Here is a 15,747-nt window from a genome sequence, read left to right on the forward strand (position 1 = left end):
ATAACAGCATAGTGGGAAGAATAGAGAAGTTGGAAGGGATTGTTATGTGGGTGAACAGCCAAACTGAATGACATTCCAACAAACAGTAAATTGATTGGGTTGTTTGGCTGCAATCAGAAGGCTAAATTGATGGAGAAAAGAACATAAACCCCTTTCAAAACCGAAGTTTACTTTAAACTGCTGTCGTTAAGCACTAAATGGATGGGAGGGTCATGCCTTTTGTCGATCTATAAGTCCAGGAATATCTGTGTGTGTGTCTTTGTGTGAGTGTTCATTTGTCGAGGTTCTCGACAACCATTTATGTTTGATGTCACACTTGGCAGGTGTGTTGCTGAGGACTCGAGGATGTGCAGTGCTTAAGATGAGCTCATATTGTGGCTAAAAAATTGTTGATTAGTTTGACTGTATACTATGCTATACTATACTATACTATAGTACTATATCTCATGCGCAGAGTGACACTCTGCCAATGTTTCGCTTTACTAAATGGATACTATCTTTAGCAATTACTGTCCCAACTTCCATTTGACTATTTAATGTTCGTCTGCCAAGCTTCTGAATTAATGTTAGCTTACCTTGGTTACCAAACACATTTGGGCACCTTGGTTAGCCAGCGTGCTGTTTGCTATCTTTAGTTAATGTTGTCCTACCTTTCGTTTGAGTATTTAACGTTAATAACGTTAGTCTGCCGAGCTTTTCTACATTAACATTTGGTTAGCTAAGCATCGTTAACAAAAGTCGGATGAAATCACTCGGCCTGCACTTCAAGCAGTGACGTTGAATGTAAGCATATGAATATAATATCAACTTAAACATTGTCATATCTGGAATGCAGTCCAACATCAATGTCGTTGAATCCCTGCAGTTAAATCTTAGGAACCCCTATCAGCTGTGTATGCTATCTTGAACACACCCCATTCATCCTGTGACAAATTACTTTGAAATGACTCATCAATTCTAGCCTGGGTATACCCATACTGCCTTGCGCGCTCAAATTTCATTTTGAACCTCCAGGCAGTCTGGCAACCAGAGAGATTTCTTAGCCCTGTTTTAGGGATCCAATCACAGAGCGGGGGGGGGACGGCAAGACGATGACGCGTACTACTCGGCACTTGGAAGCTTGTAGTTTTCTTACGGTTCAACATGGCTGCTGCAGACGCGAAACTCTCTTTAGCGGCGTTTTTAATAGTTTAGAGCGAAAGTTGAAAGGCGAAAGGTCTCTCGGCGGCTCCGCTGTCCCCCGGCTCGTAGCGAGATCACTGGTATCGGGGCTATTAGCGGCGCTAATCACCGGCGCTACCGCAATGCCGGTGATCTTGCTACGAGCCGGGGGACAGCGGAGCCGCCGAGAGACCCGCAGCAGCTTGTTTATTGCCCATAAAATCAGTGGATGTGTGTGGCTGAATGACATGAGGGGGAATAAAGCGTGAAAATAAATAATCTTGCAGAAAGCGAGAACTGGAGGAGCAAAGCAGCAAGCAACACTCTCTCACACACACACACACACACACACACAACAAACATCCATTTCTGTTGCTCTACTACGTCATCTGGTATAACTGATACGATTGGCTAAGAGCTACCTACGACGCTTTTGATAGACATTCTAAGCGCCCAATAAACGGCTCCCGAGGATCGTAAACCACACCTGCTCTACGGAGAAATGCATTGTAGGTTGCCAGACTAGACCTCATTTGAGAATAGTCTGGTGTTAGCCAGGCTACATCAATTCATGATTATATTATAGAATTTTAAACAAATATCTACATCAATATCATACATATTTATTGCAACAGTTTGCCATGACATGACATGTTGTAACTTTAGCTTTTTCTTCATTGACACAGCAAATAGACTGGCCACCAATTTACGTTTAAATTAACATTTAATTTAACATGAAGTGGGCTTATTTGAAACACACGTAAAGGGTACCATCAGTACCCATAATACCCATACCAAACATATTTTCGTACACTAAATTATACAAAAACTGTAAAAGTGGAATAAATCAAATTAAAATGTTTTATTTCATTATAATGGTCCTACTTTAAGTGTGGCGGTATGTATTGCAAATGTCTGCAAACATAACCTCTACCATTGCTAGAAGAGACAATCATGGCAGGTGTTTTGTTCAAGCCCTAAGGTTGCACAATATCACATGTGAAGTTGTTTGGCTTAGCATTTCAGCACAAAACTGCATGTTATACCTGCAACATGCACCTGCGCCAATGGTCACTGCACTAGTACTATAAAATAGGAATGTGTTCCCCTGCACTATTGGTAATGAACAGCCATTAAATGCACTCTGTGATAATCTGGAGACCTGTCCAGGGTGTAAACCACCTCAGCCCAGTGTCAGCTGAGATTGGCTCCGACCCACCGTGACCTGAGTTCAGATAAATGGTTAAGGGTAATGAATGAAGGAATAAATGAGTCATTGAATGCTTCCAAAAACTGAGAGAAAAGAGAGGGTGGGGGATAGGGGTGGGTCATTTTGTTGGCAGCTAAAGCTTCTTTTCATTTTCTTCACATGATTTTGCCTGTATTACCCGGTGCCTGTTAAACCTGATAAGATCTGCTGTGAGTCTCATGGGACCTGCGCGCCTGCAGACCTGTGGCTCCCAGGTCACACATTAACAATAACAGCAGTGTCTGTTGCTTTCACTGAACTCAAATGAGGTTAGAAAGCCAATGCAAAATCAACTGAAGGAAACATGCACAGCATTTAGAGAGGACATAGTACAAAGCAAAGAAAACACAATCAGATACAGAAAGTTCTACAAACATAGAAAAAACAACCAAAGATGGAAATGCACTGCATAAACAGACAACATGCAGTTCCTACATGTCATGAAAAATAAATATAGTTAAGAAACAAATAGATTTCTAGCTCAGTGTGACTCTCGGGATGTCCACAGCTGATGTACTTAAAAATGCTTACTGTGTGTTTGTTATGTTTTGGATACGTAGACAAACACGGAATATAAATTAATTTTAGGTCCTGGCCAGTCGGCTAGTCTGACAAATTGACAATATGACAGGGCAGACATCAGTAACAAGTGATGCGTAATTGATGGTGCTAGCAGCCGCTGCAATCCATTCTTCAAGGGTGTGAATTCACCCCTCAGTTGCAATAACATAAAACACACACAAATACAGAAATGCATGGTCAAAACCAAAACCACAGCAGAGATATGCTGCAAAAAACGAAAACGCAAGCAAATACAAAAACGCACTGCAAAAACATAAAACAATCAAATACAGAAAGTGCTGCCAAATGGAAAACACAACCAAACATAATATCAATATTTTTATTTTCATTCTCTTGTCTTTCCGTCTCTTTCAACCACTCATCCACACTTCATTACCTTTTTCATCTGTTTGCTGCAGAAATGCTGATGTAATGGGGTCACGGGTGTGTGCTTATGAAGTAATTTACAATGGCTTTCAATGTGTCTCAGCCAATCATAATCAAGGACTATCCCTTTAACTCCCTGACTGTCCATCATCAGCGGTGCTGGAAAACAAGCCCAGTCTTAAGACACTGCATGATTATTGCTAATATTTTTCTAGTATCCTAGTGTTAACCAATATAAATAATGGTACATAGCTGAATCATGCAATCAGAATCTTAAAACTAAATTAACGTTGTCCTTTGACCCATAATGATTATTTTGTGTCTTGCTTGTGTCTTGTGTTGTGTGCATGTAATTTCATAATGCACATTAACTGAATCTGGCAGGTAGTCTGTGGGTGCATAATTACATGCTCCAAACAACCAAATCATTAAGTGGTGATAGTAAACAGAAACACATTCCCACACAAAAGGATGTAGCTCTAAGCCCAATGTGGTAGCAACATAATGTACAATACCAGTTCAAGAACTCCTAATGCATTAACGTTTGGTGTCTTTAAAGTGAAAATGGTCAAACTGTCCCTGTCTCTCTCTTACAGGGATCTTATCTGCAACAGGAAATGGCTATGTAATTTACATGACTGCCAAACGCAAGACCAAGCTGAAGCCTCCTGAGCTCATGATTGTTCATCTAGCCATCTTCGACTTTGGCATTTCAGGTACTGGCTCATGCTACTGTAGTGCTAGGAATGTACAAATGTGTTACGATCTAAGTAAGTTGAGGTGAAAAATGAATCACGATACCCTTTTTTAACAGCAGGAGTGTAATCTACTTTGGATTTCACTAGTTCGACATCAAATGTTAGTCATAGAGCGCATTTCAGCCCCACCCCCACCAGAGAAAACAATCATGGCTCTCCGTTAACTTTGTATCGTCAATTCTATCTGTAAGCAAACAACAGTAAAATGTCTTAAAGCTGTTGTGTGGTGAAATGTACTACCAACAAGTTCAAGAACCAGAACTAAGTTTTTAAAATCTGACAAACTGCAAAATTGAACTTTTGAGAGGACAAAAGTGGATATTAGCCAACATTGTCTTGCTAACATATAGCTAACATTAGCTTGCTAACACATAGCTAACTTTAGCTTGATAACAAATAGATAACATTAGCTTGCTAACATATAGCTAACTTTAGCTTGATAACAAATATATGACATTAGCTTGCTAACATATAACAAAGTAAATGTGCTGATCGGGAGATGGAAACACTTTTTCCAATACGTTCGTTTAACTCACGTGACTGGCAAGACGAGCTGACATGAAAGAATAATTATAAGTTGCTCAACTGAATCTAATTCCTGAAGACCTATTATCTCTCGTGGCCAAATTGCCCGATTAGCAACCTCTTCTTGAAATTTTTTTCTCTCTTGCTCGATCTCTTCTACTGTTTGCCATTATTGTGGGATACTGACTTGTTTTTGCCCCTCTCTGTGCAGACAGAGTCAACAAAGACCATTTGTGGCCAGGAAGTGAAGTTTAAAAGCCCATGCCTTGTGACGGCATATTGAGAATAACTGAAGAGAGTTATTCCAAAATAAGTCATTCCACCAGCTGAGTTCTCGCATAAAGGGCAGAACATCTCATTACACTGATGATGTCAATCGCAGACTCTAAGACAAGCTGAGCTGTTTCAGTAACTTAATCTTTGTGTGGTTATGTGATTCACACATGCAATGCATCATCAAATCATAAATTAAGTCAAGTTTTTTTCCCTCTTGCTCGATCTCTTCTACTGTTTTCTTTCTCACAACTCTCTCTTCTTCTTCTACTGTTAACTGACATATTAGCCAAAAGCTTCCATGCATGGCGAATATGCATGGTGTGTTTTTCTTTTCTGTATCAAATTTGAAAAGTTCCCTTTTCATTTCAGATAACATATATGTTAAGTTAACAAGCATGAAAACCAGAAGACAACTTATACATAACGTGTCATTCATAAGCTGTAGCTGAAAGGGCTTTTCAAAGAATCATCCACTGGTTCCTACCATTAATTATTTTAGTGGTTTTGGCATGTGGTTTTAATCCTCTGGGAAAAGTTGATTTTTATGTTGAAGTTAACAACTTAACACACTGCAGCAAATCAACAGTAACTAAAGATGCTGGAACAGACTAGCATTTGTTGTTGGTGTGCATGTGATCAATGTGTGCCACTGCCTGCTTCATGCTTATTTAAGAGAGCCAATGAGTATAACATAGTCACTGGAACCTGAAATAGATGGCCTGTTTCATAAGTCATTTTGAGGTATGGTTATTCACTGATTTGATGGTGTCCATCTGGAAACTTTGTTGCCAGACTTTTTACAGGGTTTTTTTTACCAAAAGATTTTCTTTTGTGTTCTTTTTACACATGTTAAGGCAGAATGCACAAAAAATAAGCCATACTAAAGGCATTTTGCTTACCACTTACCAAAAAGTAAATGTTCTAACATTTGAAGATACTGCAGTTAAAAATAAGTTTGTACAAATGAGGCATGTAAGCAGTGGCGGTTCTAGACCAGTTTTACTGTGGGAGCCAAGCGGGGGCCAGTGTTTAATCAGAGGGGCACATTAAAAAACACCAAAGATGATATTTAAGCATTCAAACCCTTTATTTTAGGTTATTTAAAAATCAAATTTAAGTATATTTGGAAGATACTAATAAAAGCATTGAAACAATGAGACTTAACAGCAATAACAACTATTTTTGTACGACAATGACATTTCTCATTTTTGTGCACAATTACTTTTTTTTATTTTGAAAGTGCAGTACAGTGAGAATGATCTTTATATTTAGCTTTTATTGCACAATTAAACTATTATACAATGTACACATTCTGGGTTCATTTTGTGTACAATGAGATATTGTTTGAACAAAAAATATGTAAGAATTGTTCTGTCATTTATCGTTATAAATTGATCATTTTATTATTAATTTGACACAGGGGCCACAGCAGGGGCCAAAGGCTTCTTCACAGGGGCAGTGGCCCCTCTATGCCCTTGTGTAGAACCGCCACTGCATGTAAACTGGCATATGAATGTCAAAGCAGGACATCACTTCCTTTCACTGCTTTTGTAAGTGCGACTGTGGCTCAGTAGGTAGATTGGTTGTCCCCTGATCATAAGGTCTGTGGTTCAATCCCTGACCATGGCAGCCCTGAAGTTCGAAGTGTCCTTGGGCAAGATACTAAACCCCAAATTTTAATAATCAAAATACATCGGTGTGTGGATGAAATCCTTATTTTGGTTCCACCGTTCAGGCCACCAGTATGAATGGGTGAATGAGCGCTGTCTGTAGTGTAAAGCGCTTTGAGAAGGTCAAGGTCTTCCAAAAACACTTTCATTCTTAAGAATTGGGACCTAATCTCTAAATGTCTACATCCATCAGTGGCATTTGATGACATTTGACCTGATGCTGTGTGTCTGGCGCAAAGGGATTGTGCCATTATTGTGGGATACTGACTTGTATTTGCCCCTCTCTGTGCAGACAGAGTCAACAAAGACCATTTGTGGCCAGGAAGTGAAGATAAAAAGCCCATGCCTTGTGCCGGCAGATTGAGAATAATTGAAGAGAGTTATTCCAAAATAAGTCATTCCACCAGCTGAGTTCTCGCATAAAGGGCAGAACATCTCATTACACTGATGATGTCAATCGCAGACTCTAAGACAAGCTGAGCTGTTTCAGTAACTTAATCTTTGTGTGGTTATGTGATTCACACATGCAATGCATCATCAAATCATAAAGTAAGTCAAGTTAATTTTATTTATATACTGCCAAATCACAACATAATTTCTCTCATGACTGTAAAGAGTGGACCTCAGAGTGTGCATACTCCTCCTTGAGGAAAATATACTACATTTTAAAGTTAAAAGACTAGATCTATGAAGAACTTTGCGGTCTTGTATACAATTTTTCCTCTGTATGTATCTATGAAATTACAAATGTTTCACTTGATGTCATCCTCAGTGCTGTAATCCTCACTAATCCTCCTGTAGTTGACCTGCTCTCTTATTAAGCATTGGGAGCTTACAAAGAGATATGTTCTCCTTGATCATCATGAAATTTAATCATGAAACATGAAATTATACTAAATATAACTAGTTGCTTAAAGCGTCCTGAAGATATATACTGTGTATCTCAAAACAAGTTGCAGACCAAAATATTGATTGGAATAAATAAAAGTAAAAGTGATAACTGTAGTTGAAACTACCCTTATCTTATCTGGAAGTGCCCAGAATCTCCAGATCAAGAGAGGCCAACACATTGAATTATAAATAGTCTCCATTATTGAAATGAGTTTTTGCCTTATGGTACCAAAAGATGATCAAGCCATTAGCTGATTGAATGAGTTGGCCTGTGTTGACACTTTTGTCAATGACAAGTAAATGTGCATTGAAAAAAGGCTAGCTGTTACCCTTAAACAACACACAAATCTTTCATCACAAACAAAACATTTTTTTTTATTTTTACTTATGTATTATTATACCAGAAGAGTTTAGAGAGGCTGTGATATGTGGAAATGCATGAACTAATTATACAACGATAGCAAGAGTGTTTGGCAAATATCTCTTCAATGTGAGCTGGAACACAAGTAGTACCAGACTCGACAAGCCTTGAGGCAAACAAAACAGCAAGCTGGAGGTTTATTTTCTATTATTGCCATGACTCTGTAAATATTATTAAGCCTCTGAACATGTGAGCAACTGTGTGTGCATGCCCTGCTCTCCCCTCGCCCTGATCTTGCCTCGAGAGGTTCGGATGTTTATTCCACTTGAGCTTTGTATGCCACATGGCCCTAGGCTTGTCCAGCTCTCTGGGAAGAGTGTCCACATCTGACACACACAACAATCACAGAGTCACTGGTTTGCTACAAGATAGAGTACACTTGAGCTTTGTGCTGAACTCCTTTACCCTTTTTGTGTGGGGAGTGTTCCCAAGGATAAGGTCGGTACAAGTCCCATGACAATACCATTGTTACCACAATCAGCAGTCCTTTGTATTGGTCAGTCTAGACAGATAGACGAAGAAGGGAGTCCCAAATTGATGATGAATGGACTATGATGACTAAACAGTATGGATTTTATGTGTAATGACTCAATCAAGCCCTGGTCTGTTGAACAGATTATCAAAAAGTATCTTTGAAATTATTGGTCGTTCAACTTTGATTTTATTTTCTATATTTTATTTTCTTATGTTGGCTAACTGTCCCCAAAATGTGTCTCCTTGTTTTTATCAATTTGTAACTTTTATGTAGTCCATACATAATTTTGCATCTGGCTTTTATTAATTTGTGTTGCCTTGTAACAGCTAGACAAAGCAGGACAAACTAATAAAAACATAATTCATTTTTACAGTTTTTTCCCCATTGTGCAATTCTCTATTCATCCTTAACATTTGCAGAACAGTAAGTGGATTTCTGAAAAACAATCTGTTAGGGTTGTCAAAAGTATCGACACTCAAAAAAGAATCGTTCTTGAGAAACGTTGTATCCTGATACAATACTCATTTTCAAAAGTATCGAGTATCTGAAGCTTGTTATCATAGTTGCAGTTTCTTTTTGCACAACTGTTTTTTATTGTAAATATTTAACCTGTGGTTCTGTTAATTTTTTACATGTTGCATTTTTCTTGTTAATAAAAATATTTCTGTTAAATTTTGGGGTCTTTGTTTTTATCCTTGTGGTATCAAAAATGGTATCGTGTATCGAATATTTTCCTGAGTATCGGTATCGAGTTGAACATTTTAGTATCGTGACAACCCTACAATCTGTGCAAACAGCACCACACAATAGATTATTGCAAAACCCTTTCATTTGCTCATATTCCTTAGCTCAACCAACATGTCAGTGCCCTCAGAATGACAAGTCCTTCAGTCATTGTTTACAAACAGCAGTAGGAGCAGTTTCTTATAAAAATGTGAGTTAGGGTGTCTAGAAGAAACATGCAGAGCCCGGTGTGGTGAATCAAAGCCTTTTACTCGCATGCAGCATGGAGAGAAGACATGAAGCGTTCTCTCCTGAGCAAAGGAACTGTCTCACATGAGCAAAAGGCCCAGCCTTACCCCATCTTCCATGACACCCAACTACAGATACAGGTTCAACAGACCTGTGATGTAGATGTAATTTTGTCCCCCACCCCCTTATCAAAAAGTGTTTCACTTTCTCACTAGTGGATTGTACCACATTCAATGTCAGGGTGGAAGTAATTAACACACATGGATCAGACACTACTGAGCAGTGGCAAAACGAACAAAGAAACAAAAACGGGCTGTAAAATTGTCAATGCCTCAAAGCATTAAGAATATAATATTAATTCCCACACAGCATAGGCATGCTCAGTCATGTTGCAGGAATTCACATTTTTTTCAAAAGAATGAGAAACTGCTTTTATGGTGTGCACAAGTGATTAGAAGATGTGGAGGTTGAACATGTTTTAAGAACTTCAATTCTGATCAGAGAAATGTACTAAAGCAGCTAAGAATTTATTTTTTTACTGTCTCTTGTCTTTCCTCCATCTACTCCTTCCTCCCTTTCTAACCCCACTTCCTTCCACTTATCCTCCTCCTCTTTTTCTTCCCATTCCTGTTCCATGCATCCTGTTATTTTCTCCTTCTCCTCCTCATCCACATCTTCCCCCTTCTCTGTCCTTGCAGTGACTGGAAAGCCCTTTTTCATTATATCTAGTTTCTCCCATCGCTGGTTGTTCGGCTGGGAGGGTTGTCGTTTCTACGGCTGGGCAGGCTTCTTCTTTGGTTGCGGGAGCCTCATCACGATGACCGTGGTCAGTCTGGACCGGTACCTTAAGATCTGCCATCTCCTATACGGTATGTCAGGATATCCTTTATTGGAGTCTCCGAAACATTTTTAATTCCATATACACCCATATGGAGTGAATGAAATAAATGCACGGGAACGTGTATTGGTTGGCTTTTTTAAATTAAATAAAAATGAGTAACTGTCCGCCATGTCATCCCAAATCTGTATGACTCCATTCTTAGATATTGTGTAATTCTTTTACCCCTTAAAGAGGTTAATTGTAATTACAAATTAGAATTAAATGAAACTTAGAACTCCTACGAGGAACCCTGGGGGCCTCCTGGCTCCCACATGAGTGGCCCCGGACATGATAACGGCTTGTAAATAATTTGCATATGCTTATGTATTTCATCATGGCTGTGATTTGGCCTCATTCACAGCTGTGACGATACAGAACAACATCACCTGAAGTGCTCTAGTTATGAGTCTGTAATGAAGATTAACTAATCAATTAATTGCACCTATTAAGGTGTAAAACAATTTAGAAATTGTAGTATGGCTTTCTGAAGTCCAATTCCATCCTCAACTATGTCCCATCAGTTGTTGGTTTTGGGTTGATACCATTTGGGAGGTTTTTAATATTGAGAATGGATAAAAACAGTTTGTGTTTGTATAAGTATAATGAGGCTGAGATTATCCTAGAGGTCTCATTTTATACACACTCTCACTGTAATGAAATGCCGCTATGGGGACTAACACATGAATAAGATTGGACTCATTGAACTTACAAGAACCTCAGCTCCCCACTCATATACAATTTATGCAATCCCAAGACTGTTAAGGGACCACAGTATGCAGAAATCAAATCCCAGAGGCGAGAAAAAAGAGCATTTTTAATACATGAGAAAAAGTAATGATAATAAAAATAAATTTAATTCATAAGCACCTTTATAACACTCAAGGACATTGTACAAAAGTTTGAACAAGACAACACAGGGAATGAAAACAAGACACAAGAAATAAAACAAAACAAAAAAAAGTCTGGTCCGGTTACAAAAAATAATAAAACAAAGAAAAAAGAAAGTGTGGTACAATCATATGGAGTAAGCTAATTTGAACAGGTGAGTTTTGAGTCTGGATTTGAATAGTGGAAGAAAGTCCGTGTTACGGATGTCCAGTGGGAGTGAGTTCCAGAGTTGGGGAGCAGAGCCTTCAGCCGCTCTGCATCCCATAGTGGTGAGGTGGACGGAGGGTACAGAGAGGTGGATGGAGGAGGGAGATCGGAGGGAGTGGGAGGAGGTGGCAATGTGGAGGAGATGGGACAGATAAGGACGGGCGAGGTTGTGGATGGCCTTTAAGGTGTAGAGGAGGATTTTGTAGATGATGCAGGATTTGACTGGAAGCCAGTGGAGTTGCTGGAGGACAGGGGTGATGTGGTGAAATTAGGGTTTTTTGTGATAATGCGAGCAACAGAGTTTTGAACCATCTCCTAAACAACGTCCAGGCTATCGCTTTTGTTATTCCAGCGAACTTAGACGGGACTGATTAAGTGCTGGACAAAGGCAGCACCCCATGTATTTTGCTTATGTTGCTGAGGTTATTTTTTTTCCTCCTTTCCTCTCTTCACATGTGCTGTACCCTGTCTTCCTGTCCTGTTTACCTCTGTCATACTGTTTGTGTTTTATACGTTCGGATGGGCTGATGGCTTTTGTAAAGCACTTTGAGTTGCATTTATCTGTAAATATAGCTATATAAATAAAGTTTGATTGATTGTAAAAGTTTATGGAGGAGCTTTTGAGGGAGACCAAAGAGTAGAGACTTGCAGTAATCAATGCGAGAGGTGATAAGACTATGGACAAACACTGAAGTGGTGTGGGGGTTGAGGGAAAGGCGGGGACGGTTGACACTGCAGAGGTGGAGATAAGCAGACCGGGTGATGGTATTGATGTTAGTGGAAAGATAGGGTGCTGTCGAGGATGGCACCCAGGGGAAGGGGAAACTGGAGAGCTGTCGTTTTAGAGGGAGAAACTGTCAACTTGGGAAAGAGTGGATTTGATGCCAACAAGGAGGATTTCAGTTTTGTTGTTATTGAGTTTTAGGAAGGTTGAAGTGAATCAAGATTTGATATTGGAGAGGCAGGAGATAAGCGAGGAGGGTGGAAGAATGGTGTTGGGCTTACAGGAGAGTTAGAGCTGGGTGTCAATGTATTACTTAGATCTTCTATGTTTATATTTTATCAATATCTCCTCTGTTATCTAAGTTAACATATTTGGTTTCGATCATCTGTCACCACTAGTCCATAATTGTTGCTGTCTTTTTCTCCACTCTTAGGCACATGGTTAAAACGCCATCACGCCTTCCTGTGCCTGGCCTTTGTGTGGGTGTATGCAGCTTTCTGGGCCACCATGCCCCTGGTCGGCTGGGGAAACTATGCCCCGGAGCCCTTCGGGACGTCCTGCACACTGGACTGGTCGCTGGCACAGGCCTCTGTGGCTGGCCAGAGCTTTGTCATGGCCATCCTGTTCTTCTGCCTCGTCCTTCCCACAGGCATCATTGTCTTCTCTTATGTCATGATCATCTTCAAGGTCAAGTCCTCCGCAAAGGAGATTTCAAACTTTGATGCCCGCATCAGAAACAGCCACAACCTTGAGATGAAACTCACAAAGGTGGGTGTAGGTTGAAAGACATCAGCGTATTCATTGAGGAACTGTGTAAATCAGCAATCTGAGTATTGCTTTGTGTCCTCTTCCAGGTGGCAATGCTGATCTGTGCAGGCTTCTTGATAGCCTGGATCCCTTACGCTGTGGTGTCGGTGGTGTCGGCGTTCGGTGAGCCGGACTCGGTGCCCATCCCTGTGTCTGTCATTCCCACTTTGCTGGCCAAGTCCTCAGCCATGTACAATCCCATCATCTACCAGGTCGTGGACCTGAAAAATCCCTGTGCAAAATGTTTTAAATTCCTGAAGAAGCGCAGGCATTTTAGAAAGTCAAGGTAAAACAGACTGTGTTATCTTTCCTGTACAATTATAGATGAAGCAGCTCCAGCTCATTTACCAGCTGAGAAATTACATATTCATTTGTGTGTGAATTCATGTATGTATTGCAGCCATTATAACCTGCTAATTCTCACGTTGACCCTGCAAATACACTATATGTATGGCATTGTTTTACTAAGATCTACATTGTTTTAGTTGGAGTTGCACAGTTTGAGAGATATTGGTCAAATATACAAATATGCCTCCTGTCAAATATAATTAAACTACATGGCACTTTGCTTGTATCACCAAAGCACCCAAAAATACATTTCAAAAACTCAACATAAATCATGACGCTGTGACTAAAGATAATCTGCAGACCTTGTAAGAACTATCAGAAAGGAACTATTTTTCTTTCTAGTTTGATTCCTACATGAAATTAGCTTAAAACAAGGTCTGTGGATTGTCTTCAGGGTCATGATATCTAGAAAAAGACATTTTGTGCCATATAGTTCCATTATATTTGAGAGAAGGCAGATATGTACAAAACAACTTACACAAAAACAATCTTGATTGATAAATAGCAGTAAAGGTAAGAGTAAAAAATAGGTTTTTGATTCTGAGGCCAGCTGTCCCTTAAAGGTTCAGATAGTCGTTACTATGCAAACACACAAGCACACATGATGAAAAAGTCAGGAACCTATAGGTATTTTTTCTGGAAACTGAAACAGATTTTGCCCTGATTGTTTCACATCAGACACAACTACTCGCAAAAGGTTCATGTTTTAAAAGTAAAAAAAATGTTTCTGTCCCCGCAGGTTCTACACCATCTCTGGCTCATTAAAGGACACTAGCCCAGCCAAAGAAGCTCACATCGAGATGTGAGAGAGACACTTTAGACTCTGACCTCTTCTACTTTGGACAGTTTGCCTTGCTCCCTGCCTCTGTACCCTACACCTGCCCAATCACATGCTGCCTGTCACCTGCTATATATCATCAACAGCTCACCTTTGAAGCTGGTGGTTAGCAAGTCTCACTGCTTGTCTTTACACCCACACTGGATCTCTGTGTGCTTCCCACAGCTCCCCAGCTCCCCTCCTGGAATTGCACCTTTCCAACAAGGTTCTGCTTGATCTTGGGAGTTGCGTGTCTTGACAGACAAGTGACGTATTGTGTGAGCTTCTTGACTTTGTTTTTCAGTATTCCAGAAACGCCATCTGTAACTGCAACACTGCTGACTGACATACGACTGAGTTTTTCAAGTCACATCTAGAGCTATAATATTTTGTGAATCCAAATTTTTCAGTGTAAATTTGCTACAAAAATGTAAATATAGTTTCAGCAATATTTTTTCACCAGAACTGCAAATTAAAGCTGAATCAACCTGATGTTAGCCTTGTCAAAATAGGTTAGGGTGTAGCTATTAAGCTCAAAGTTGTATTTTTTCTATTTGTACAGGCTGTTGTCTTTTGTATTCCTACACATGTGGCTTATAAACAGTTAATATATTTCAAAAAGCACGGAAACAGTTTGTGTTCCCATCAGCAGCTAAACTACATGAGATGTTATGCCAGACTTAGACAGTGTGTTATACTTGCAAAAGCTTTCAGTATTCATTGATAACAGTTTGGAGTTACACAAACGCACCACACACACACACACACATAGTGGATTGCTGCAAACATACAGTTGTAGCAGTGGGTTCAGTAACACTCAATTTCAATTAAATATTATTTATATAGCTCAGGATCACAAATCACAGATTTGCCTCAAAGAGATTTACAGATTGTACAGGGTACAACAGCCGTTCATCAATGTGTGAATGGATTCCTGATGGTGGCAGATGGCACCGTTAAGGACAGCCAGGGCCACCAGTATGAATGAATGAATGAGCGCCACTGTAGTGCAAAGTGCTTTTAGTGGTTGCAAAGACTAAAAAAAGCGCTATATAAAAAAAGCGCTATATAAAAAAAGCGCTATATAAGTGCAGTCCATTTACCATTTACCCTCTGTCCTTTGACCCTCGCAGCAGCCAAAAAGCCCTTTAACAGGGAAAAGAAAGAAGAAACCTCAGGGAGAGCAACATAGGAGGGATCCCCCTCCCAGGACTGTGCAATAGATATTGTTTGTACAGAACAGGCCGACATAGTAAATAGTAGATAGAGTGTGAGAGGGACAGAGAAGAATGAGATGAACAATGACAACAGTAATGGCACTAACCCTACAGTCAAGTCTGTGACTAATGAAAGTAGATGTGGTGCTAGTAGATTAAAGTCAAATGACAGATAGGATGAAGTCCAGCAGAACCACCAAGCACAGAACCCTATGGAACACCATGATTAACATCAGTGTGCACGGAGGATTCATTGTTCACAAGAACAATGGCAATTAAATGTTCCAGTCTCTAGTAGAATGTGATGGTCAAATGCAGCAATCAGATCTAGCAAGACAAGTACAGAGACAAGTCCTAGATAAAAGGTAATTTGTCATTTTTACCAGTGATGTTTCTGTGCAGTGATGAGTTCTAAATCCTGACTGAAAATCCTCATATAAACTATTTTATTGTAGAAATTCATAAAGCTGATTGGCGACTGCTTTCTCAAGGATCTTGGAGAGGAAGGGGAGG

General features: G+C 39.8%; 1 protein-coding gene across 1 annotated transcript in view; it reads left to right on the forward strand.

Moving 5' to 3' along the window:
- opn5 (opsin 5) overlaps positions 1–14,509 on the forward strand; it is a 35,564-nt gene extending 21,055 nt beyond the window's left edge. The window contains exons 3-7 of the mRNA XM_059357133.1: positions 3,955–4,074; positions 10,045–10,215; positions 12,479–12,813; positions 12,900–13,138; positions 13,940–14,509. Of these exons, the coding sequence (XP_059213116.1) occupies positions 3,955–4,074; positions 10,045–10,215; positions 12,479–12,813; positions 12,900–13,138; positions 13,940–14,006 (932 nt within the window). The 3' untranslated portion in view covers positions 14,007–14,509. The remainder of the gene's footprint in view (positions 1–3,954; positions 4,075–10,044; positions 10,216–12,478; positions 12,814–12,899; positions 13,139–13,939) is intronic.
- The last annotated feature ends 1,238 nt before the right edge of the window (positions 14,510–15,747 follow it).

The sequence above is a fragment of the Centropristis striata genome, chromosome 18 (genome assembly GCF_030273125.1).
Source record: "Centropristis striata isolate RG_2023a ecotype Rhode Island chromosome 18, C.striata_1.0, whole genome shotgun sequence".
In the NCBI taxonomy this organism is placed as follows: Eukaryota; Metazoa; Chordata; class Actinopteri; order Perciformes; family Serranidae; genus Centropristis; species Centropristis striata.